General features: G+C 38.4%; 1 protein-coding gene across 1 annotated transcript in view; it reads right to left on the reverse strand.

Annotated features, from left to right (window-relative positions):
- Nucleotides 1-1,707: 1,707 nt before the first annotated feature.
- LOC139944681 (adenylosuccinate lyase-like) overlaps nucleotides 1,708-21,445 on the reverse strand; it is a 28,416-nt gene continuing 8,678 nt past the window's right edge. The window contains exons 6-11 of the mRNA XM_071941756.1: nucleotides 21,152-21,242; nucleotides 19,772-19,989; nucleotides 19,131-19,221; nucleotides 18,177-18,266; nucleotides 4,254-4,430; nucleotides 1,708-1,846 (exon numbers count right to left, since the gene is read on the reverse strand). Of these exons, the coding sequence (XP_071797857.1) occupies nucleotides 1,760-1,846; nucleotides 4,254-4,430; nucleotides 18,177-18,266; nucleotides 19,131-19,221; nucleotides 19,772-19,989; nucleotides 21,152-21,242 (754 nt within the window). The 3' untranslated portion in view covers nucleotides 1,708-1,759. The remainder of the gene's footprint in view (nucleotides 1,847-4,253; nucleotides 4,431-18,176; nucleotides 18,267-19,130; nucleotides 19,222-19,771; nucleotides 19,990-21,151; nucleotides 21,243-21,445) is intronic.

Here is a 21,445-nt window from a genome sequence, read left to right on the forward strand (position 1 = left end):
CTGGCCGGGACTCGTCTTTTGAAAAGTTTTAAGCAGACGTTTGTTTAAAACCAACAGGGTCGTGGCCGTGTGATTAAGGCTAATGTAGGTCATACGGCATTGTAGGCTTTTGACAGCCGTTTAAAACTGGCAGGGTCGTGGCCGGGACTGGACGTGTGATTAAAAGTCTAGATCCTTTATCGCACTGCCATGTAAATTTAAACAGCCGATTATAAGTCATTCAATTACTTTTTCCTTCATTTGAATAATGAAGATAAAATTTGAAAAACCTTTCCTTGTAAATTGTCAATCACTGTCAGCTTTTCAGGCTCCATTTCTGGAAGTACCCAAGTACTTAAAGTTTCTACATTGAATACTGGTATGTACAGCGCTACGTACCAAATGAGCTTCAGCAAATGACTGTTGTCAAGGAACACACAAAGCTCAAAGTTGTCTATTTTATTTTGATCACAACTTGAACTTTCTAAATATTTTTTTTTTTTTTAGGTAACTTTTTGGGTTTTAATGAAATTAGAAATTTTAATTTTAATCGGCTCTGGCATAACTCGTTCCAAAAATTTAAGCAGTTTAAATTGGCCTGGGACACTGTAGGAATTAATATCTTTACAAAACCAATAGCAAACAAATATACATTTCAGTAAAGAGATAAACTTTTTTTTTCAATTTAAAGGGAGAAAGAAACACCACACAAAGTAAATATTTTCTAATAATTGGAGTCCATAAGATATTTGAGAAAAAATTACAACTCGCTAGGAGCAAGTTCGATCAACAACCATAGTAAACCATAGTTCGACTAACTCTGATCGAACCCGCGTTAATCAACGATAGTTGGACCAGTCTAGTCGACTATTCGCGACCATCCACTCGAGGCTGGTCGAGGTTGGTCGCATCGTTGATTACTAATAGCAATTTGTCATATCACAGTGTGCTGCAGGCAGAGAGGACCAGTTATTCTTAAAATAGCTGAAAAGAAGTGAGTATGGACTTTTTATGTGTTCATGGTTCACGATCATCTTTTTCATATCTTTTTCACATAATTATGTGAAAAAGATGACCGTGAACCATGAACACATCTAGAAAACGACTAGAGTCGTTCGCACTTTTATTTCAGCGCGCATGTGCTTCGTACGTCACGAACTAACTAGTCGACGATTGTACCCTGATCGAACTTGCTCTAAATTAAACCTCACGGTAGAATGATGAAAATTACAATTAACTTGATACTGTTTCAGAGCAAAATTTGAAAAATTACATCATTGAACATAACAACAAATGGGTCTGTACATTCCAAATAGGAATTTCTGCTCCAGTCAAAAAATCAATGTTAATGCAGTTATGATTGAATTTCATCAAAATTTAGGGATGAACTATGGTCTGTACAAAAAAGGTACAGACCACTTATTGGAAATAATTATGTCAACGAACGTTCTTTGATTGTGACTAAATTGCACTTGAAGGGGTATTTTCATAATTTTAACATGAGGTTAGAGACTTGCAACTTTGTCCAAAATTCCTCTTTGAAATGTACTGACCAATTTTGTGTTTGATGTTTGATGATGCCATGATTCAAAATTTTCCCCGAAAAGTTTTAAATAAATGTCATTTTACACCATTTTATTGTGAGGTTAGATACTTGTTTTTTTCCCTCTAATTTAATAAGGACTCTATCAATTGGAAAATGGGTGGAACACAAAACTAAATTTAACCTTGGAGATTGTCTTTAAATAACACACCATACACGCTTTGCAGATTGGAGTCTTTAAAGGGCAAGTTTGGAGGTAGCCTCCATGCTTCCTTCAAATGGTTGGATAGCTGGCTTCACTTCCTCATTCAGAAAACGTGTCACCTATCACAAAGAGACAGCAAACAACCACAATATTAACAAAATATATCTAATAAAAATTTTGGTTTTACCCATGATATACACTGATGTGTGTGTTAGCACTGTATACTCAGTACTTCCCCCGAGTTCTGTGAATAAATTCACAGACATATTATTCGGTTTGGATTCGAACCCACAACCTTGCCCAGTACGTAGCTAGATGCAGTTCGAATCCTATGTTTCAGCAGTGGGTACTACAAACTTTTTTATATATATTAAAATTTATCAAAACAACCACTATGATAACAAAATATATAATCTTGTGTTTACCCATACACAGATGTGTGTTAGCACTGTATACTCAGTACTTTAACGTGTCCTGTGAAAAAATATCACAGGCAAGTTACTCGGGTGGGATTCGAACCCACGACCTATGCAATTCTAGAGCAGTGCATACCAACTAGATAATCGAGTTTGCCCAGTAGCTAGATGCAGTTCGAATCTTATGTTTTAGTAGCGGTTCTGCAAACTTCACATCTATTTAAATGTATCTATTTAATAGCACATAAGGTAAAGTCCCAATGAGGACCTAAGAAAGAAATCAAGAGTGCAGGATATTATTAGATCATTCAATCAAAGACAAGGAGATGGAGGTATGACAACAGTTAGGGCATGCAAAAGAACCAACTGGACTCCAACAAACTGGACAAAAAACGAGGGTGACAAAACAGAAGATGGAGAGATGAACTATTAAGTACATGAATGGGAGCATTGCTTGGCAACAGACAATGCAGGATAGAGTGAGTACGGAATTGGTGAAGAGGCTTTCCTCCTGCAGTGGAGCGAAACAGGCTAGCAAGAAAGGTAAAGCCTTAAGTCATGTGTGTTGTGTAATGGATGTGAAAGAACCCAGTACAATTATCGTCAAGGAAAAGGGTTTGCCCCAGTTTTTTTCTGGCATGGTTGGCTGCAGATTGCGCAACAGCACCTATAAACCCTTACACTGTGCTATGTGAATAAACAGGTTTTATTATTCTGACATAGCTCTGCATACCTTTTTAAAGAAACACTAAGTGCTTTATAGCACCCTCGAGTGTGATAAAGCGCTATTTATATATGAACTGCATAATTATTATTATTATTAATTTTTTGCTCACCTTGACGTTTAGGAAGTTTGCATCGGAAATAGACGGTCAGTGAAGGGCAGGAGAATTGTACTCTGGATTGCGCATTCTTTCATCCGTTCTTTTATCGGCTCGAAATTTGCCATAGGTTTCATGCAGCTAAGAATTTATTGCAGTGGCGTATTTGGGTAAGCACGGGCTAGTAAGATTGCATGCGGCAGAAAACACTTGGTCGAAAAAATGGTTAACTCCACACACTCGAGAATTGCTCGATACTCAGCAGAATTGAAAGATATTTGAAGGAATGTAAAGAGGGTTGTCTACTATTATGTGTTATTCCCTATATTTGATTTTCTAATAAAATAATTTTAAACTAGAAACAAAATTGGAACAATTGGTTATGGTGCATCTAGTCATTGCCAAATGACTGTTTAAACTTTGTTGTGCAGTTTAGCGTGACAGGCACTGCTAATACCAGACTGGGGGATAACAACAATTAAGAAGAAAAATTGCACTACAAATATTCACTCATTACAATCAAATAGGGTTTGTGCTGACACCATAAGTGCATGAATAGATTTTTAGTAGTGGTGGTTCAATATTTCAATCAGTTTGCTCTGATTGTCTTTAGGAGAAACCACTGATAGTCAAAAGAGTCAAGCAAACCTCAACCGCCTGTACTCCCTTCATGAAAAGCTTCAAACCCTACTCATTACGACACAATAACATGGTTTCTTAAAGCTGGACAGACAGTATTAGCTCCTCGAGGTACTGGAAGTTGACAAACTAGTTCCTGAGTCAAACTATCTTAAATCTATTTTACTACTCCTCATACTTCTCTGGTTTCAAATCACTGATCTCAGGAAAACAAGGATTGACATTTAGGCGTGCCGTCATCTTCTCATGTGTACACATGTACGGTAATATTATGTTCATGCCTGTGTACTAACTACTCTCGTGCGACAGTTCCATGATTGCTATATAAAGTGCATATATAGGTAGTTGCTTATGCGACAGTCTACTTGTATTTACGCTGAACACTGAGTACTGGCAAACATTAAGTTGTGGTCAAGACATTTTACACTGCCATGACAACATAATCTCAAATAAGTTTTGGAGAAAAATCACACGAGACACAACAATGTAAAGAACATTAATTTGAAAATAGAACTTTTGTTGCAAACTGCTAAAACAAAAGTTAAATGCCTCACATTTTGACCCCAGCAGAAACTTTCTCAAAGGCTGAATGCAAGCCTCTGCTCTCAAGATCTACGACCGACTACCTGACAAACACAACACCAAATTACCTGTTCTGGAGCTCGTCCAATGAATGTAGCAGGATCAAGGAGGTCATCAAGGCGAGCGTGGATTGGTGCAAAATACCCCACTTTGCGTATTCTCTCTACGAGGTCATTGTCGCCACCTTGTTGCTTTACGACAGCTCCTGCCTCCTGAGCTAGAGTGCGGATGTGCTCATGGCACTCCTAAAAGCAAAACATGTCCAAGAATGATACTGTTAAAGGGAAACTGCATCATTGTAACGGTTTATGTTTCCTCGGGAGTGCTGTGTTCATTCATTGATCAGGCTTGTTTTAATTGTGGCAATGGAAATAAAGCAACAGTGATTGATGAGGGTTTGCAAATGCTTTTTTTCTGAATCCTTTTTCAAATGCAAATAAATTGATGCTGACAGTAGCATGATCCAGTTTCAGCATTTGCCTCCAAGTATCATTGTCCTAAGCCCAGGTTAACCTGTTACAGTTCCTAGATATGTACACTACTGAGCTAAGCCTACCTGTAGGCAAACACAGGCAGGAAAATACCGTAGGTTAAAGCGCATTGAGCGTCACAGAGTGACAGATATGTGCGCTATATAAGAGACCAGTATTATTACTATCCACTATAAAATTACATGGTGTCTCCGAAGACCTCACTTGATTGTACTCCTACCATGCATAGTTTCTATTCCTACTTAATGTTGACAGTTTTAATTCAAATGAAATATGGTAAAAAGGCACTGCCATAATCTGTAAAATAAGAAAGATTGAAAGCAATCATTTTTATTTGTACCATTCTTGTACACAATATAATTCACTCAGATCTTTAACCATAATTTTTACACCAGGTTGTAGGTTTTTAAGCCTGCTAAAACTTTTGGACAGAAAACAATGAACAACTCAGAAATAAACAAGCAACAAAGAAATAAACAAACAACTCACTGTCAGAAATATATAAACAACTCAGAAATAAATGAACAACTCAGAAATAAACGAACAACTCATAAATAATTGAAAAACTCCAAAATAAATGAACAACTCAGAAAGAAACAAACATCTCATACTGTCAAAAACTAACGACTTACGATCAATTGATAAGTGAGAGGTAGCATTTGATGCCTTCAAAATCGTTTGTGCTGATCACTTCATCAAAATTAATCACCATAAAAAATAAGTGGTAGCCGTTAACAAGAGCCACTTATTGTACACTAGGGACTTATCACTTCTGAACACCAAATACATCCTGTTATTCAATGACATTATTAACGAAAAGGACGATAAGATGGGGATAGGGGTAGAAATACTGTTTGGAAAATACTGTTGGTAAAAGCACCTTAAGCGTCACTGAATGACAGATATGTGCGCTATGCAATAATAGCTGATCAATTGCTTACAGTATAAGTCATTAGTTTGGACAGTATGAGGTGTTCGTTTCTTTCTTAGTTGTTCATTTATTTTTGAGTTTTTTCAATTATTTTGGAGTTGTTCGTTTTTTTTCCCAGTTGTGCATTTATTTCTGAGTTTTTCATTTATTTCTGAGTAGTAAGCATTGCTTGTTTGTATGTCCTGGTGTTGCGTCCTGACCACACTATGAAACTTGAGCTTCATTTTTGTTTTTAAAGGTAAATTATAATTGACATCCAATCCCTGGATAGGAAAAGGGTCATTCCATGTGTTAAAGGCACTGGTCACTATTGGTAACTGTCAAAGACCAGTCTTCTCACTTGGTGAATCTCAACATTATGCACAAAATAACAAACCTGTGAAAATTTGAACTCAATTGGTCGTCAAAATTTAGAAAAAACCACCCCTGTCACACGAAGTTGTGTGATTTCAGATGATTGATTTTGAGACCTTAAAATCTAATTCTGATGTCTCGAAATCAAATTAAAAAAAAATTATGGGAAAATTACTTCTTTCTTGAAAACTACGTTACTTCAGAGGGAGCCGTTTCTCACAATGTTTTATGCTATCAACAGCTCTCCATTGCTCGTTACAGAGTAAGTTTTTATGCTAATGTCTTTCAACATTATATGCATAAAATAACAAACCTGTGAAAATTTGAACTCAATTGGTTGTTGAAGTTGCGAGAGAATAATGGAAGAAGAAAAAAAACCTTGTTGCACAAGTTGTGTGCTTTCAGATGCTTGAATTTGAGATCTCAGCTACATGTAATTGTCTCGAATTCAATTTAATATTTTTTAGTGAGTCTTTCTCAAAAACTTTGTTACTTCAGAGGGAGCAGTTTCTCACAGTGTTTTATACCATTAACAGCTCTCCATTGCTCGTTACCAAGTCAGTTTTTATGCTTACAATAATTTTGAGTAATTGCCATTATTGTCCAGTACCTTCAAATTGGAAAAGATGACAGGTCAAGGGAAAATCTTGGTTGATTCGACATGGAATGACCCAATAAAGAAAATAATGGCTTACAACCATTAAATATTTTTTTTTTAAATCCTTGGGAAGTTTCAGTCAGAAATATGAGAATTTTTTTAGAAGTCAAGGTGTTGTTCTACGATGTAAACAAAATAGTCAACATAGGTGGTTTCTATTTGTGGGAGTTTGATGGATTGAGACGTTATTCCACAAAAGAACTGTTTTAGTTTAATTCGCTGAGTTCTGAGGCCACTAGTAGGTTTTACTATAATGGTGTTGGAGTTGTAGCAAAAACTGTCTTGTTTTATAATTGAATAATAATCAGAGGGGTTACTATTTGTAAGAGTTTGATGGATTGAAAACTGTTTCCACAACTGAGTACTGAAGCCAATAGTTGGTTACTATAATGGTGTTGGGAATGATGGATTGAGTACTGTTTCCGAAAGAGAACTGTTGCAGTTTGACTTGCTGAGTACTGAAGCCAATAGCAGGTCACTATAATGGTGTTGGAGTTTGATGGATTGAGTACTGTTTCCATGAGAGAACTGTTGCAGTTTGATTCACTGAGTACTGAAGCCAATAGTTGGTTACTATAATGGTGTTGGGGTTTGATGGATTGAGTACTGTTTCCGAAAGAGAACTGTTTCAGTTTGACTCGCTGAGTACCGAAGCCAATAGCAGGTCACTATAATGGTGTTGGAGTTTGATGGATTGAGTACTGTTTCCATGGATTGAGTACTGTTTCCAAAAGAGAACTGTTGCAGTTTGATTCACTGAGTACTGACTGAAGCCAATAGCAGGTCACTGTAATGGTGTTGGAGTTTGATGGATTGAGTACTGTTTCCAAACGAGAACTGTTGCAGTTTGATTCACTGAGTACTGAAGCCACTAGTGGGTTGCTATAATGGTGTTGGAGTTTGATGGATTGAGTACTGTTTCCACTAGAGAACTGTTGCAGTTTGATTCACCGAGTACTGAAGCCAATAGTGGGTTACTATAATGGTGTTGGAGTTTGATGGATTGAGTCAATTTCCAAAAGAGAACTGTTGCAGTTTGATTCACTGAGTACTGAAGCCAATAGTGGGTTACTATAATGGTGTTGGGGTTTGATGGATTGAGTACTGTTTCCGAAAGAGAACTGTTGCAGTTTGATTCACTGAGTACTGAAGCCAATAGTTGGTTACTATAATGGTGTTGGAGTTTGATGGATTGAGTACTGTTTCAATGAGAGAACTGTTGCAGTTTGATTCACTGAGTACTGAAGCCAATAGCAGGTCACTATAATGGTGTTGGAGTTTGATGGATTGAGTCAATTTCCAAAAGAGAACTGTTGCAGTTTGATTCACTGAGTACTGAAGCCAAAAGCAGGTCACTATAATGGTGTTGGAGTTTGTTGGATTGAGTACTGTTTCCATGAGAGAACTGTTGCAGTTTGATTCACTGAGTACTGACTGAAGCCAATAGCAGGTCACTATAGTGGTGTTGGAGTTTGATGGATTGAGTACTGTTTCCACAAGAGAACTGTTGCAGTTTGATTCACTGAGTACTGAAGCCAATAGTGGGTTACTATAATGGTGTTGGAGTTTGATGGATTGAGTAAAGTTGCAACGAGAGAACTGTTTAAGTTTGATTCACTTGATTGTTGAATTTTCTCTTGTAGTTGGATCTGCGTTGATTAACTCTTTCTCACAGTGGACCAACTTGGTTTGGCTGTCTTAGTTGGTTACATCTACACACCATGGATAGAAATGCTTTCCTCAGCTGTTCATACTTGAATCCATACAAGACTGGATTGATGGCAGAATTCATCATACAGAGAAGTGTTGAAACAACCCAAATGGCCTCTTCATCCACATTGGAAAACTCAACTTCTTGCACTGGCTGAAATATCAAAACAACAGTGAACCAGATTGCACCGGGCAAGACTAAAATAAAGAAAGCTGCCGTGATGAAAGCAAGAGTGCTGGTGACTTTCTTGTGAGCTTGGTGCAGTTCTTGAGCTGGGCCCTGGATTCCTTGCTCTTCTAGGTTTCTGGCTCCTTGTTTCAGGTTGATGAGGATTCTGATGTACATCCAAATTGTAGCTGCAATAGGTACAATATACAACAGAGTTGCTGCAATGCAAAAGACCACCAGCACTTCAGATTCTGGTAGCTTTTCAATCCTGCAATTTGATCTTTTATACTGATCTATTATGATGACAGATCGAGGCATATGTATCACCATTGGAACTATCCAAATGGCAAGTAACAACAGCGTGATCTTTCTTCTAGTGAAGTAGCTTGTATACTGCAAAGGTCGACTGATTCCGATAAATCGTTCATAATTGGCCAATGTGAGACAGAGAACAGAGTGGGCATTGAAGCAGTTGAGAAATAAATAAAATATCCTGGTGTTGTTGGATTGCAAAAGCTTGTCTGCTGTACACTGGCTGATGTTTGAATGATAAACGTTTTGCAAAGAAATAGACGCATACGGAGCATTAAATACCGAGACCAATGCATCTGCAACAGCGAGGTTGAGTATCATCAAATTGGTCACATTATGCAGTTTCGTTGTGTAGATTATCGTCACACATACAAGAACATTTCCAACAAATCCAATACTCCCAACACATGGCATCACGACAGTTAACACTTTGAAGAAGTTTATAATAACGCCATCCATATCTACTTTGTGTTAATCCTGTGTGATACTGATTTATACATGTAGCTGCTCTGTCTATGCAAGCAATCTTGTGTGTGGCTACTATCAGATTGTACTCAGGTCTAGAACCACAAAACTGAAACAACATCACATTCACTGATATGCCTACTCAGTAATAATTAAGAATAACACTCCAGGAAAGGTGGTCCATCAGTAAATAGTGCTTTTCCTAATTGTTTTTGTTTGCAATCAAGTATACTTTAACAAAACAAGCACTCTATTGAGTTTTATTGAATTGAAAGTACCATACCCGCAACCAAAAAGTAAATATAACCTATTTTAAAAAGCAATTTGCATTATATTTGTGCTTGGCTAATTGCACTTGCTGCTCTCCCAGTCCTGTGTCTAGTTATTAAGATCAAATTAAATGGTAAAAACAGAACTGTATTACTGTGATTACTGCCAATCACTCATACATGTACATATGTACATGGGCAATTCCGCGGTAACACGCATTACGCTTTTGAGGATCCTCCATCATTCTCCATTCTCTGGCTGCAAGACTCCTGTTGATCTTTTGTATTTTAAAACCTGAATATCTAGGCTAGATCCCCATGTTCACACAAAAGTGAAAGATCAACTGGTTTAGCTGAGAGAGCTCTGCAAAAATCGGTAACAAGCGTTCTGCTGAATGGAAAGACCAAAAAAATACTGAACTTCATTTCAACTTTGTCCTAAAACTAACCAGTCTACTACAAATGTGTTTCTCTTGTCATCAAGTACTATGCTAAGGTTTATCATACCAAAACAATTACAATAATCCAAGTGTAACTTTTTTAGTAAATTGCAAAATAGTCTGTAACACGCGTTACGGTAACACGCATTACAATTTTTCCAAGCTACATGTTTATATGTTATTTCAATTGTTGAGTTACAAATTCTCAAAAAATATCAACCAATATCAGTAGCACATCATATTTAAAGAGCAAACAAATTAAATATACCTTTTTACTTAACGTTTTGCTCTACATATCACAAAATTTAAGGTAACACGCGTTACGGTAACACGTGTTACAATTTGTCTTGCTACATTATTGATGTTACTTCAATTGTTGAGTTACAATTTCTCAAATTTATCAACCAATATCAGTTGCACATCATATTTGAAGAGCAAAACAGTAGTTTTAGACCTTTTTATTCATTTATTTTTTTAGTTGCTCTACTTATCCCAAAATTTGTAGTGCATGCGACTGTTTGCTATCACGGGTTCGTCAGTTTCCTAATAATATGATTCCTAAAATAAAATGTTTTGTCATCTTTAGAACTTGCCAACTTCCAATTCCTTCAAGCAGGGGGCATCCCTAAAACACTGGTCATTTTCTTCACTTACTTGCATTACTTCACCACGAAAATAATCCCAATCATTAACCACAAAAAACAACTCCCCACGCTTAGAATCGTTAATTTGACACCCCCCCCCCATTCCATCGACATGTCCTTTGCCGTGGGATATTGAAAAGTAATTCCACCTCATTCACATTGTGCTTGCCTACCAGGCCATGGAGCGTGGCAGGAATATTTTAGTTTTTAAACTGTGTGCTGTGCCCATCTGACCATTGTATACAGTGTATTGGGCTTGGTGACACGCGTTGCATTGGTAACACACGTTAAATGGTAACACGAGTTACAGTTTTCGGAGGCTCATTGTGAAGCGGTGGTTTTAAAAGAATTCATCTAAGTTTTTACTGTTTTTACATGAGCCCTTATTAGTAGGAGGAAAATTAAAAGTTGCAGCATTTGAAACCAGGTTGTTTAGTAATTATATTTAAAAGGGTGTGTTTTGGTAACACGCGTTACGCTCTCTGAGAGTACCTCAAACCAAGTGTTGACACAAGTGTACATTGAGTTGTATTGAAATTTTACATATTTTTTCTGAAAGAATACTGCCCATACTTGCTCTCATTTATACTTTTTTAAAGAAAATTGATACTGACTATAAAAATAGGTCAAATTGATAAAACCATAAAAAACATTACTTTTTTTCCAAACAAAGTGCACTATCGGAAAAGTAATTTTTTTCACAGTTAACAATATCCGAACGAATAAAACAAATTCCCCTGACACTTGGACATGTTTGGAATGATATAAAGATAAAAATTCAATTCTGGGGGCAATTTCATTTTTCTATGAAAATTCCACCTTTTCATGGAATCGCCCACATGTATGTCTTATAACTTCATTAAGAGACACAATGGTTGAGATCAGGTCAAGTTTATCATTTGATGCTCAAGCCTGTATGCTCCATTTTTAAAAGGGCAAGGGCACCAAGGCATTTTCTTCTTGGTAAAGGGCACCCTCTGAGGATATTGTAAATTGTAAAATATTTTACTGCAAGAGTCAAAAGTAAACATCTTTTCAGCAAACTCAGGATGTGTAGGGCCTCGGATACTTCACAGAAGCAACCTGTACAAAGGCGACTGCCTCCATGCCCCATGGTCATTGCCTTGGTCCCCTCGAAATGATAGTAGAAATTAACCATACCATTTCCTCATAGAAACGAAGCATACAGGCCTGATGTGTGATGTGATATGGGTAGAAAAAACCCCAGACAGTTGGTCTTTGGACCATGATGGAGTAAGCAATAGGTAGACCATGTATCATCCAGTTGTCACATTCAATCAAGGAAGAAGGGTCGGACCTTGCCTTACTATAACACAGCAACAAATCATATCAATGGAAGATTTGCATCACTGAACACACTGTACACAAGATCGTTTTAATCAGTACATTATAAGAGCATACACTGTATAGGTGACTATGGACTTTATTACTAAACTGTCAAATTATACAGGAATTGATTCGTTGATGAATTGATGCACTAGCCACACACGAGACTCACTTTATTTGGCCAGAAAGTATCAGTACCATAGTTGCATATAAATGACTTTGACGTTGTTATAGTTTTGTGGTGTACATGTACATGTATGATCCGAGTAAAATGTGTTACCACAAATGGGACTTCCTTTTCTGGGCAAGAAAACACCCTAGTCAAAGCGACTCTGATATTGCTTCAGTTTTGTGGTCTCTGATCTGAGTATAATGTGATGTCACACATCGGACTGCTTCTAGTTGGAGAGACAGTATCTGAACCAAAGTCAAAGTAACTCTGAGATTATGACAGTTTTGTGGTCTACAGTCTGAGTATAATGTGATGTCACACATCGGACTACTTTCATTGAGAGAGCAGCTATAAACCAGAATTAAACAGGATTACACTCAACGACTGGATTGATAACAGACCGTTTTGAATAAACCCCATTGTTGCTATGAAAGTAGCCATCTTGTAGGGCAAACCGTATGCGCGTCTAAACGCAGACATCAATGAAGCACGAAGCATTCCGGGTTCAATTTCTATGGCACACGTACGCACACCCCCACATACACGTTCACAGACACCATGTTGTAGGGCAGGTTTTTGAATGGTGACGTCATATTCAATACGATCTATACAGAGAAAATTCTAGTGGGTGACTAGAACTGCAAATTGACTCAAGGTAGCAAGGTTAGAAGAACCTTCACTTGCTCATGGATGACCTTATTGTCAACCTGCTCACAGGTTTAGCCCTCGTGCATCCAATTGTTGGGATTCTCGGTTTTGTAGGGAATGTTCTTGTATGTGCGACGATAATCTACACCAAGAAACTGCATAATGTGACCAATTTGATGATACTCAACCTCGCTGTTGCAGATGCATTGGTCTCTATATTTAATGCTCCATACGCATCTATTTCTTTGGACTATTTATACTATGGATACAGTTTAATAAACTCTAACAGCAGCCAGTGTACAGCAGAAGGGGTTTCTCAGTTCAGTAGTGTTTGGATATATTTTAGCTTTATTAACTCATTCAATGCCTACTCTGTTCTCAGTCTCACATTGGCCAATTATGAACGATTTATTGGAATCAGTCGACCTTTGCAGTACACAGCCTACTTCACTAGAAGAAAGGTCAAGCTGTTGTTACTTGCCATTTGGGTAATTCCAGTGGTGATACATACCCCTCGATCTGTCTTCATAATAGATCAGTATAAAAGAGAAAACTGCAGGATTGATAAGCTACAAAAACCTGTAGTTTTTGGAATTGCAGCCATGCTGTTGTATGTCGTACCCATAGCAGCTACAATTTGGATGTACATCAGAATCCTCATCAACCTGAAACAAGGAGCCAGAAACCTAGAAGAGCAAGGAATCCAGGGCCCAGCTCAAGAACTGCACCAAGCTCACAAGAAAGTCACCAGCACTCTTGCTATCATCACAACAGCGTTCCTTATTCTTGTCATGCCTGGTGCAATCTGGTTCACCACTGCGTTGATATTTCAGCCTGTGCAAGAAGTTGAATTTTTCAACTTTGATACAGCCATATGGGGTGTACTTTTACTTCTCTCTAACATGAATTCTGCCATCAATCCAGTCTTGTATGGATTCAAGTATGAACAGCTGAGGAAAGCATTCCTATCCATGGTGTGCAGGTGTAACCAATTAAGACAGCCAAACCAAGTTGGTCCACTGTGAGAAAGAGTTTATCAACGTTGATCCGACTACAACAGAAGATTAGACAAATTAGTCAATCAAACTGCTAGAGTTCTCTTGTGGAAACAGCATTCAATTCATCAAACTACATCAACAATAAGGTAACTCGTTATTTGCTTCAGTACTCAGTGAATCAAACCGCAACAGTGAAACAGTACTCAATCCATCAACAACTTAGAAGAGCAGCATCTAATGATGGCGAGGTCATGAGTGATTTGGCAGCAATCACAGTATTACAGTTTTGTACCAACAATTTGATCAAAGTAGCTACACACAGGACTGCCTTTATTGGGATAACAGCAATGATATGGCAATTAGCCAAGTACAATGCTTAATAACTTATAACTGCTTTTTGGGTTTCAGGTACGGTACTTGATGCTTGTTTTTTAAATTTATATATTAGCTTGCTTGCAAACAAAACAGACTGACGAAAAGCACTATCTGCTGATGGACCACCTTTCCTGGAGTGTCATTCTTAATTATTACTGAAAGGCATACATGTATCAGTGAATGTGTACAATCTGATATTAGCCACACACAAGATTGCTTGCATTGACAGAGCAGCTACTTTAGACAGTGGACACTATTGGTAATTGTCAAAGACCAGTCTTCTCACTTGGTGTATCTCAACATATGCATAACATAACAAACCTGTGAAAATTTGAGCTTAATTGGTCGTCAAAGTTTTGAGATAATAATGAAAGAAAAAACACCCTTGTCACACGAAGTTGTGTGCTTTCAGATGCTTGATTTCGAGACCTCAAATTCTAAATCTGAGATCTCGAAATCGAATTCGTGGAAAATTACTTCTTTCTCAAAAAATACGTTACTACAGAGGGAGCCGTTTTTCACAATGTTTTATACTATCAACCTCTCCCCATCACTCGTTACCAAGTATTGGTTTTATGCTAATAATTATTTTGAGTAATATTGTCCACTGCCCTTAATTGCAAACAAAAATAATTAGGAAAAGCACTATTTACTGATGGACCACCTTTCCTGGAGTGTCATTCTTAATTATTACTGAAAGGCTTATCAGTGAATGTGCTGTTGTTTCAGTTTTGTGGTCCTAGACCTGAGTACAATCTGATAGTAGCCACACACAAGATTGCTTGCATAGACAGAGCAGCTATAAATCAGTATCACACAGGATTAACACGAAGTAGATATGGATGGCATTATTACAAATTTGTTCAGAGTTTTATTCATCTTGATGCCATGTGTTGGGAGTATTGGATTTGTTGGAAATGTTCTTGTATGTGTGACGATAATCTACACAAAGAAACTGCATAATGTGACCAATTTGATGATACTCAACCTCGCTGTTGCAGATGCATTGGTCTCGGTATCTTGCGCTCCGTATGCATCTATTGCTTTCCAGTACTCACTTCTTGCACACAGTTCATCTAACTCTAGCATCAGCCAATGTACACCAGACGGGCTTTTTCGGTTCAACAGTACTTGGATATATGCTGTCTTTATCAACTGCTTTTGTGCCCACTCTGTTCTCAATCTCACATTGGCCAATTATGAACGATTTATTGGAATCAGTCGACCTTTGCAGTACACAGCCTACTTCACTAAAAGAAAGATCACGCTGTTGTTACTGTCCATTTATATAATTCCAGTAATTGTGTATTTGCCTCGATCAGTCCTCATAATAGATCATTACAAAAGAGACAATTGCGCAATTGACATGCTACAACAACCTGTAGTCTTTGGCATTGCAGCAATGCTATTGCTCTTTCTACCTATTGCAGCTACAATTTGGATGTACATCAGAATCCTCATCAACCTGAAACAAGGAGCCAGAAACCTAGAAGAGCAAGGAATCCAGGGCCCAGCTCAAGAACTGCACCAAGCTCACAAGAAAGTCACCAGCACTCTTGCTATCATCACCACAGCTTTCCTTATTCTTGTCATGCCCAGAGCCATAGCGTTTTCCCTATCATTGTTTCTGCATGGAACTCTTTTTAATATTGATGTAGCCATATGGAGTGTGATTGAATTTCTTGCCTTGGTGAATTCGGCCATCAATCCAGTCTTGTATGGATTCAAGTATAAACAGCTAAGAACAGCATTCATATCCATGGTGTGTAGATGTCAGTATCCAAGACAGCCAAACCAAGTTGGTCCACTTTGATTGAAAGAAATCAATGTATCAATCAAGAAAAAAGACTTGTGGAATCTGAACACCTTGAAAAAACACAACTTTAAGTTGTTTTTTTAGCCAAACTTACCTTGAAAGCATATTTACTCTAACACTCCTCAACCCATCAAATGCCAACAACATTAACCAACTATTTGCTTCAGTGCTTCAGTACTCAGTGAGTCAAACTTCAACAGTTCTCTTTTGGAAACAGTACTCAATCCATCAAACTCCAACACCATTATGGTAACCCACTATTGGCTTCAGTACTCAGTGAATCAAACTGCAGCAGTTCTCTTTGAGAAACAGTACTCAACCCATCAAACTCCAACACCTTTATAGTAACCCACTATTGACTTCAGTACTCAGTGAATCAAACTGCAACAGTTCTCTCATGGAAACAGTACTCAATCCATCAAACTCCAACACCATTATAGCAACCCCCTATCGGCTTCAGTACACAGTGAATCAAACTGCAACAGTTCTCTCATGGAAACAGTACTCAATCCATCAAACTCCAACACCATTATAGTAACCCCCTATCGGCTTCAGTACACAGTGAATCAAACTGCAACAGTTCTCTCATGGAAACAGTACTCAATCCATCAAACTCCAACACCATTATAGCAACCCACTATTGGCTTCAGTACTCAGTGAATCAAACTGCAACAGTTCTCATGTGGAAACAGAACTCAATCCATCAAACTCCAACACCATTATAGCAACCCACTATTGGCTTCAGTACTCAGTGAATCAAACTGCAACAGTTCTCTCATGGAAACAGTACTCAATCCATCAAACTCCAACACCACTATAGTGACCTGCTATTGGCTTCAGTACTCAGTGAATCAAACTGCAACAGTTCTCTCATTGAAACAGTACTCAATCCATCAAACTCCAACACCTTTATAGTAACCCACTATTGACTTCAGTACTCAGTGAATCAAACTGCAACAGTTCTCTCATGGAAACAGTACTCAATCCATCAAACTCCAACACCATTATAGCAACCCCCTATCGGCTTCAGTACACAGTGAATCAAACTGCAACAGTTCTCTCATGGAAACAGTACTCAATCCATCAAACTCCAACACCATTATAGTAACCCCCTATCGGCTTCAGTACACAGTGAATCAAACTGCAACAGTTCTCTCATGGAAACAGTACTCAATCCATCAAACTCCAACACCATTATAGCAACCCACTATTGGCTTCAGTACTCAGTGAATCAAACTGCAACAGTTCTCATGTGGAAACAGAACTCAATCCATCAAACTCCAACACCATTATAGCAACCCACTATTGGCTTCAGTACTCAGTGAATCAAACTGCAACAGTTCTCTTTAGGAAACAGTACCCAATCCATCAAACTCCAACACCATTATAGCAACCCACTATTGGCTTCAGTACTCAGTGAATCAAACTGCAACAGTTCTCATGTGGAAACAGTACTCAATCCATCAAACTCCAACACCATTATAGCAACCCACTATTGGCTTCAGTACTCAGTGAATCAAACTGCAACAGTTCTCTAGTAGAAACAGTACTCAATCCATCAAACTCCAACACCATAATGGTAACCCACTATTGGCTTCAGTACTCAGTGAATCAAACTGCAATTAATCCATCAAAATCCAACACCTTTTGCCGTTGATATGCCAAGTTGTTCGGTAGTTTTCACTCGGAAAACAGTTATTTTGTTTTGGCCCTAATGACCTTGACATTCGACACAAGCATACACACACTCAGCTTTGTGTTGCAGTCACTGTGTGGCCACCCCCTGTGGTCATACACAATAAGGAAAACCCTACTTCTCAACACTGTAAATATCACTGTGTGGATTCAAGTCCCTAATTATGTGGACCTCTTTTGTTCTCAGGTCCGCACTTCGTATGTAGCGTTAAAACATAAAACACCTTATTGTTGTTCCAGCTATTTTTGTTCTATTATTCCATTTTCAAAAGAATTCTCTCATGGGGTCCATTGTTCATTAAGAAAAATGCTTGTACTCATTAGGACCTCTTTTGTTTTCAGGTATACACTTCGCAAGTAGCATTAAAATCCAGACCTAAGAACACACAACAAACAGAAGGACTAGGCATTCACCATACGTCCCTTCGGCTTGTTTCGCCCTTGGGGCACAAACAGAATGTAAGTGGAGAGAGGCGGAGTTTGGTTGGTGTACGTACCTGGCGGCTTTCTCCAGCCTTGACCATTGCCATGATGATGTTCTCTGAAGCCATGAAGGGTAGTTCCTGCTTCACATGCTTCTCAATAACCTATAAAGGTTTAATAGATAAATAATAATCCGTTTTTATATTGCGCTTTTCACACTTGAATAGTGGTATTCAAGATTTTATTCATGAGTTACATGTACTAAGGCAATATCAAGTAAAACACACAGTAAAAGCACTGGGCCCAAGTTCATAACACCATTAAGCAGATATACTGCGTACCAAATTTCTTTCCTAAGCAAACAGTGCGTGGGGTACTTGTTGCAACAAAGTAAACTTTGGCTGGTTAGCAAGAGTTTTCTGTGCTTAGTAAGTTTTTATGTTCACATGCTTAATGATCTTTGGACCAGTTGGCTACTTTTTAAAAAGCTCAAGTGCAAGACCTGGGCAATATTTCATAGTAGCTGCTTAATGGCAGATTTTGTGCTGACTGCAAAATTTCCATTTCAAAGCTCTGCTAAACCGTCAGCACTCGAATAGGCATACTAATCATCCAGTACTTACTGTATGAAAATGAACGACGTAACAATCCAAACCTTGGGTCTAAGGACCCCAGTGGAAACAAGTTTAAGTTACTGGCTTTTTGGGCTATATCCTTGGATAATTTTGTGCAGTATTTCTATCTTGTGTTTTATTTTGATTTGGTTTATTGCATTGTCTTTCTCCTATTGTTGCTAATCAATCGATCAATCAATCAATCAATCAATCAATCAATCAAACCAATGGTGAACACGCAAGATAACCGCCTTATTTTCTTGCCATCCTGTGAAATATGCTTCATTAAAGCAAATCATTCTGCTACAGTTAGCACACAAATTTGCTTTATCATTAAGCAGCACTATGAAATTGGGCCCTGCCGTCCTTGCAAAATGGCAGTTTTACAAATTGAATGTTTCATGAAAACCTAACCTTTGGATAGACGACAAGTCCTTCCGTCACATTCTGCAGTGTAATCAGGCATGTATCAGCAGTGAGAAATGCCTCTGCTATGCAAATACGCCTGTAAAAGTCAAAGGATCAAGTGTGAAATACATTCAATATCATGGGATTGGAGGCATTGCATGGTGAGGTATCAATATTTAATTGGTGTGAGGGGTAACACCATGTGTGTATCTACTTGCAAGGAATGTTATTGGCCCAATGACAGGGAACTAATATAATCATAGAGTTATATATAAGAACTAGAGGGCGCACGAGTGATGCTTCGTGCACAAACGCCATGGGACCACAAGATGACAAGCGTGTCATTCTGCACGCGCGTTGAATATGAAATACACGTTTGAGGTTTTTTATTGAACGCACCGCGATGCTGTTTGTTCAACTTACAAAATGGCCGCACAAACACACGATGTGAGATGCCAGTTTTGTCAACTTAGAAAAGGGCCGCCTGCGTGCATGCCGGAGCGCGTATATAGGCCAGTGCGCCTTCTAGTTCTTATATATAACTCTATGGTATCTACTTGCAAGGAATGTTATTGGCCCAATGACAGGGAACTAATATAATGCGCATTGAGAAGGTACACAGACTCTTTAATAAGTCATACTCTCACCTGTTTGCACTGTCATCCAGTGTTCTCTCAAACCATTGGACAGAGTGTGTCTGAAGGGGATCCATGACCAGGGTCATGAGATGTCTGGCTAGGGAGCAGCAGCGCTCGCTGCGCATCGGGTTGCGCTTATACGGCATAGCGCTGGAACCAATCTGATCAGTCTCAAATGGTTCCTCGACCTCCTTGAGATTGGCCAGCAGTCGTAGGTCAGTACAAATCTAGAAAGAGAAATCATTGGGGGTTTAAGTATTGTTTGAAGCTTTGCATGGAAACAATAAATAAACTTGCGGGTACAACCATGTGTAAATCTCTTTAGTGGGAGTGTTGGCTCTGACGGTGTGGTCTCGATGTTTCGAACAACTTACTCTACTCTCCTGAAGACGAGCAAAATATACTGTTCGAAACGTGGAGACAGCACCGACTCTTTTCAGAGCCAACTATTCCACAAAAGAGATTTGATAATAAACATAATAAAATAACCCGTTTTTGTATATAGCGCTTTTCACAACCGAAGGGCGTCCGAAAGCGCTTCACAAGGTTGTACCTACAAGATTACTATTTACTTATAGTTTCTTCCTCAGTACATGAAAAGTTTGATGTCTGAAACGTCTGGACGCGCTTGAAGTTGAAAGATGGACTGCTGCAGTTGTTTGGAACTACTCTTGAGTGCCTTGGTTTCAGACATCAATCTTGTCATAAGCCGAACCTAATATAAATGTTAAGTTAAGCTTGCCTGTCTGAAATCAAAATTAATTTGGGTTGACCTAGAGTCGCTCCTAATCTTTTTGGTTTGGCAGAGTTGCGCATGTCTGAAACATGATGGACACTTCATCAATCACTATTACTCAAACACTCTTTATCGAGTAAAAAATGTGGCCGAGTGGTTAAGATTAGGGTGTGGGTTTCGAGTTCCGGTCATGACAATGGTGTCCTTGAGCAAGACACTTCACTATAGACCTTTATCATGCTGCCTCCATCTTGGTCATGTTCCTCGTATCAAATAACAATATAGAATTCTAATAATCTTTTTGCAAATAGGAACCAGACTATTTTGTTCGGCCAGCCTCGGTTTGATAACATTGGAATCAACGGGAGAAATTCAAGATGGCTGCACCAAGATAATGGTCTATAGTGAAGTGTCTTGCTCAAGGACATGAGTGTCATGACCGGAACTGGAAACTCTAACCCATTGATTTCAATGTTCCCAAACCAAGGCTGAAAGAACAAAATAGTCTGGGTCCTTATTGCAAGGTAATTATTAGTATTTATTATTGTAATTCGATACGAGGAACAAGTCAAGATGGATGCAGCGTGATAAAGGTCTATAGGTGGGAGCTCTGTGTAAAGTGAAAAGAAAAAAAATGACCTCAAAGACCTTACCTTGTGGATGGTAGCACCAAGCCCAGCGAGTGCAGAGAGAACATCTATATCCACTTTCCTGCTATATGTCTGCCCGGTCACAATGTAGGATCTGCAGATAAAACCAAGGAAAATAACTGTCATGAAACAAATGTGTCCTTATTTTGTGTGTGTGGATTTGTGTGTTTTTTTGTGTGTGGATCTTTTCCAAAGTCATTGCAACTGGTCCATCTCATCCCAACAAGAAAATTTTTCTGAATAATACAATTTACTGAACCACTTCACGTGGGATGATATGCAACTTGCAATTACTTT

The sequence above is a fragment of the Asterias amurensis genome, chromosome 11 (genome assembly GCF_032118995.1).
Source record: "Asterias amurensis chromosome 11, ASM3211899v1".
NCBI classification, from domain to species: Eukaryota; Metazoa; Echinodermata; class Asteroidea; order Forcipulatida; family Asteriidae; genus Asterias; species Asterias amurensis.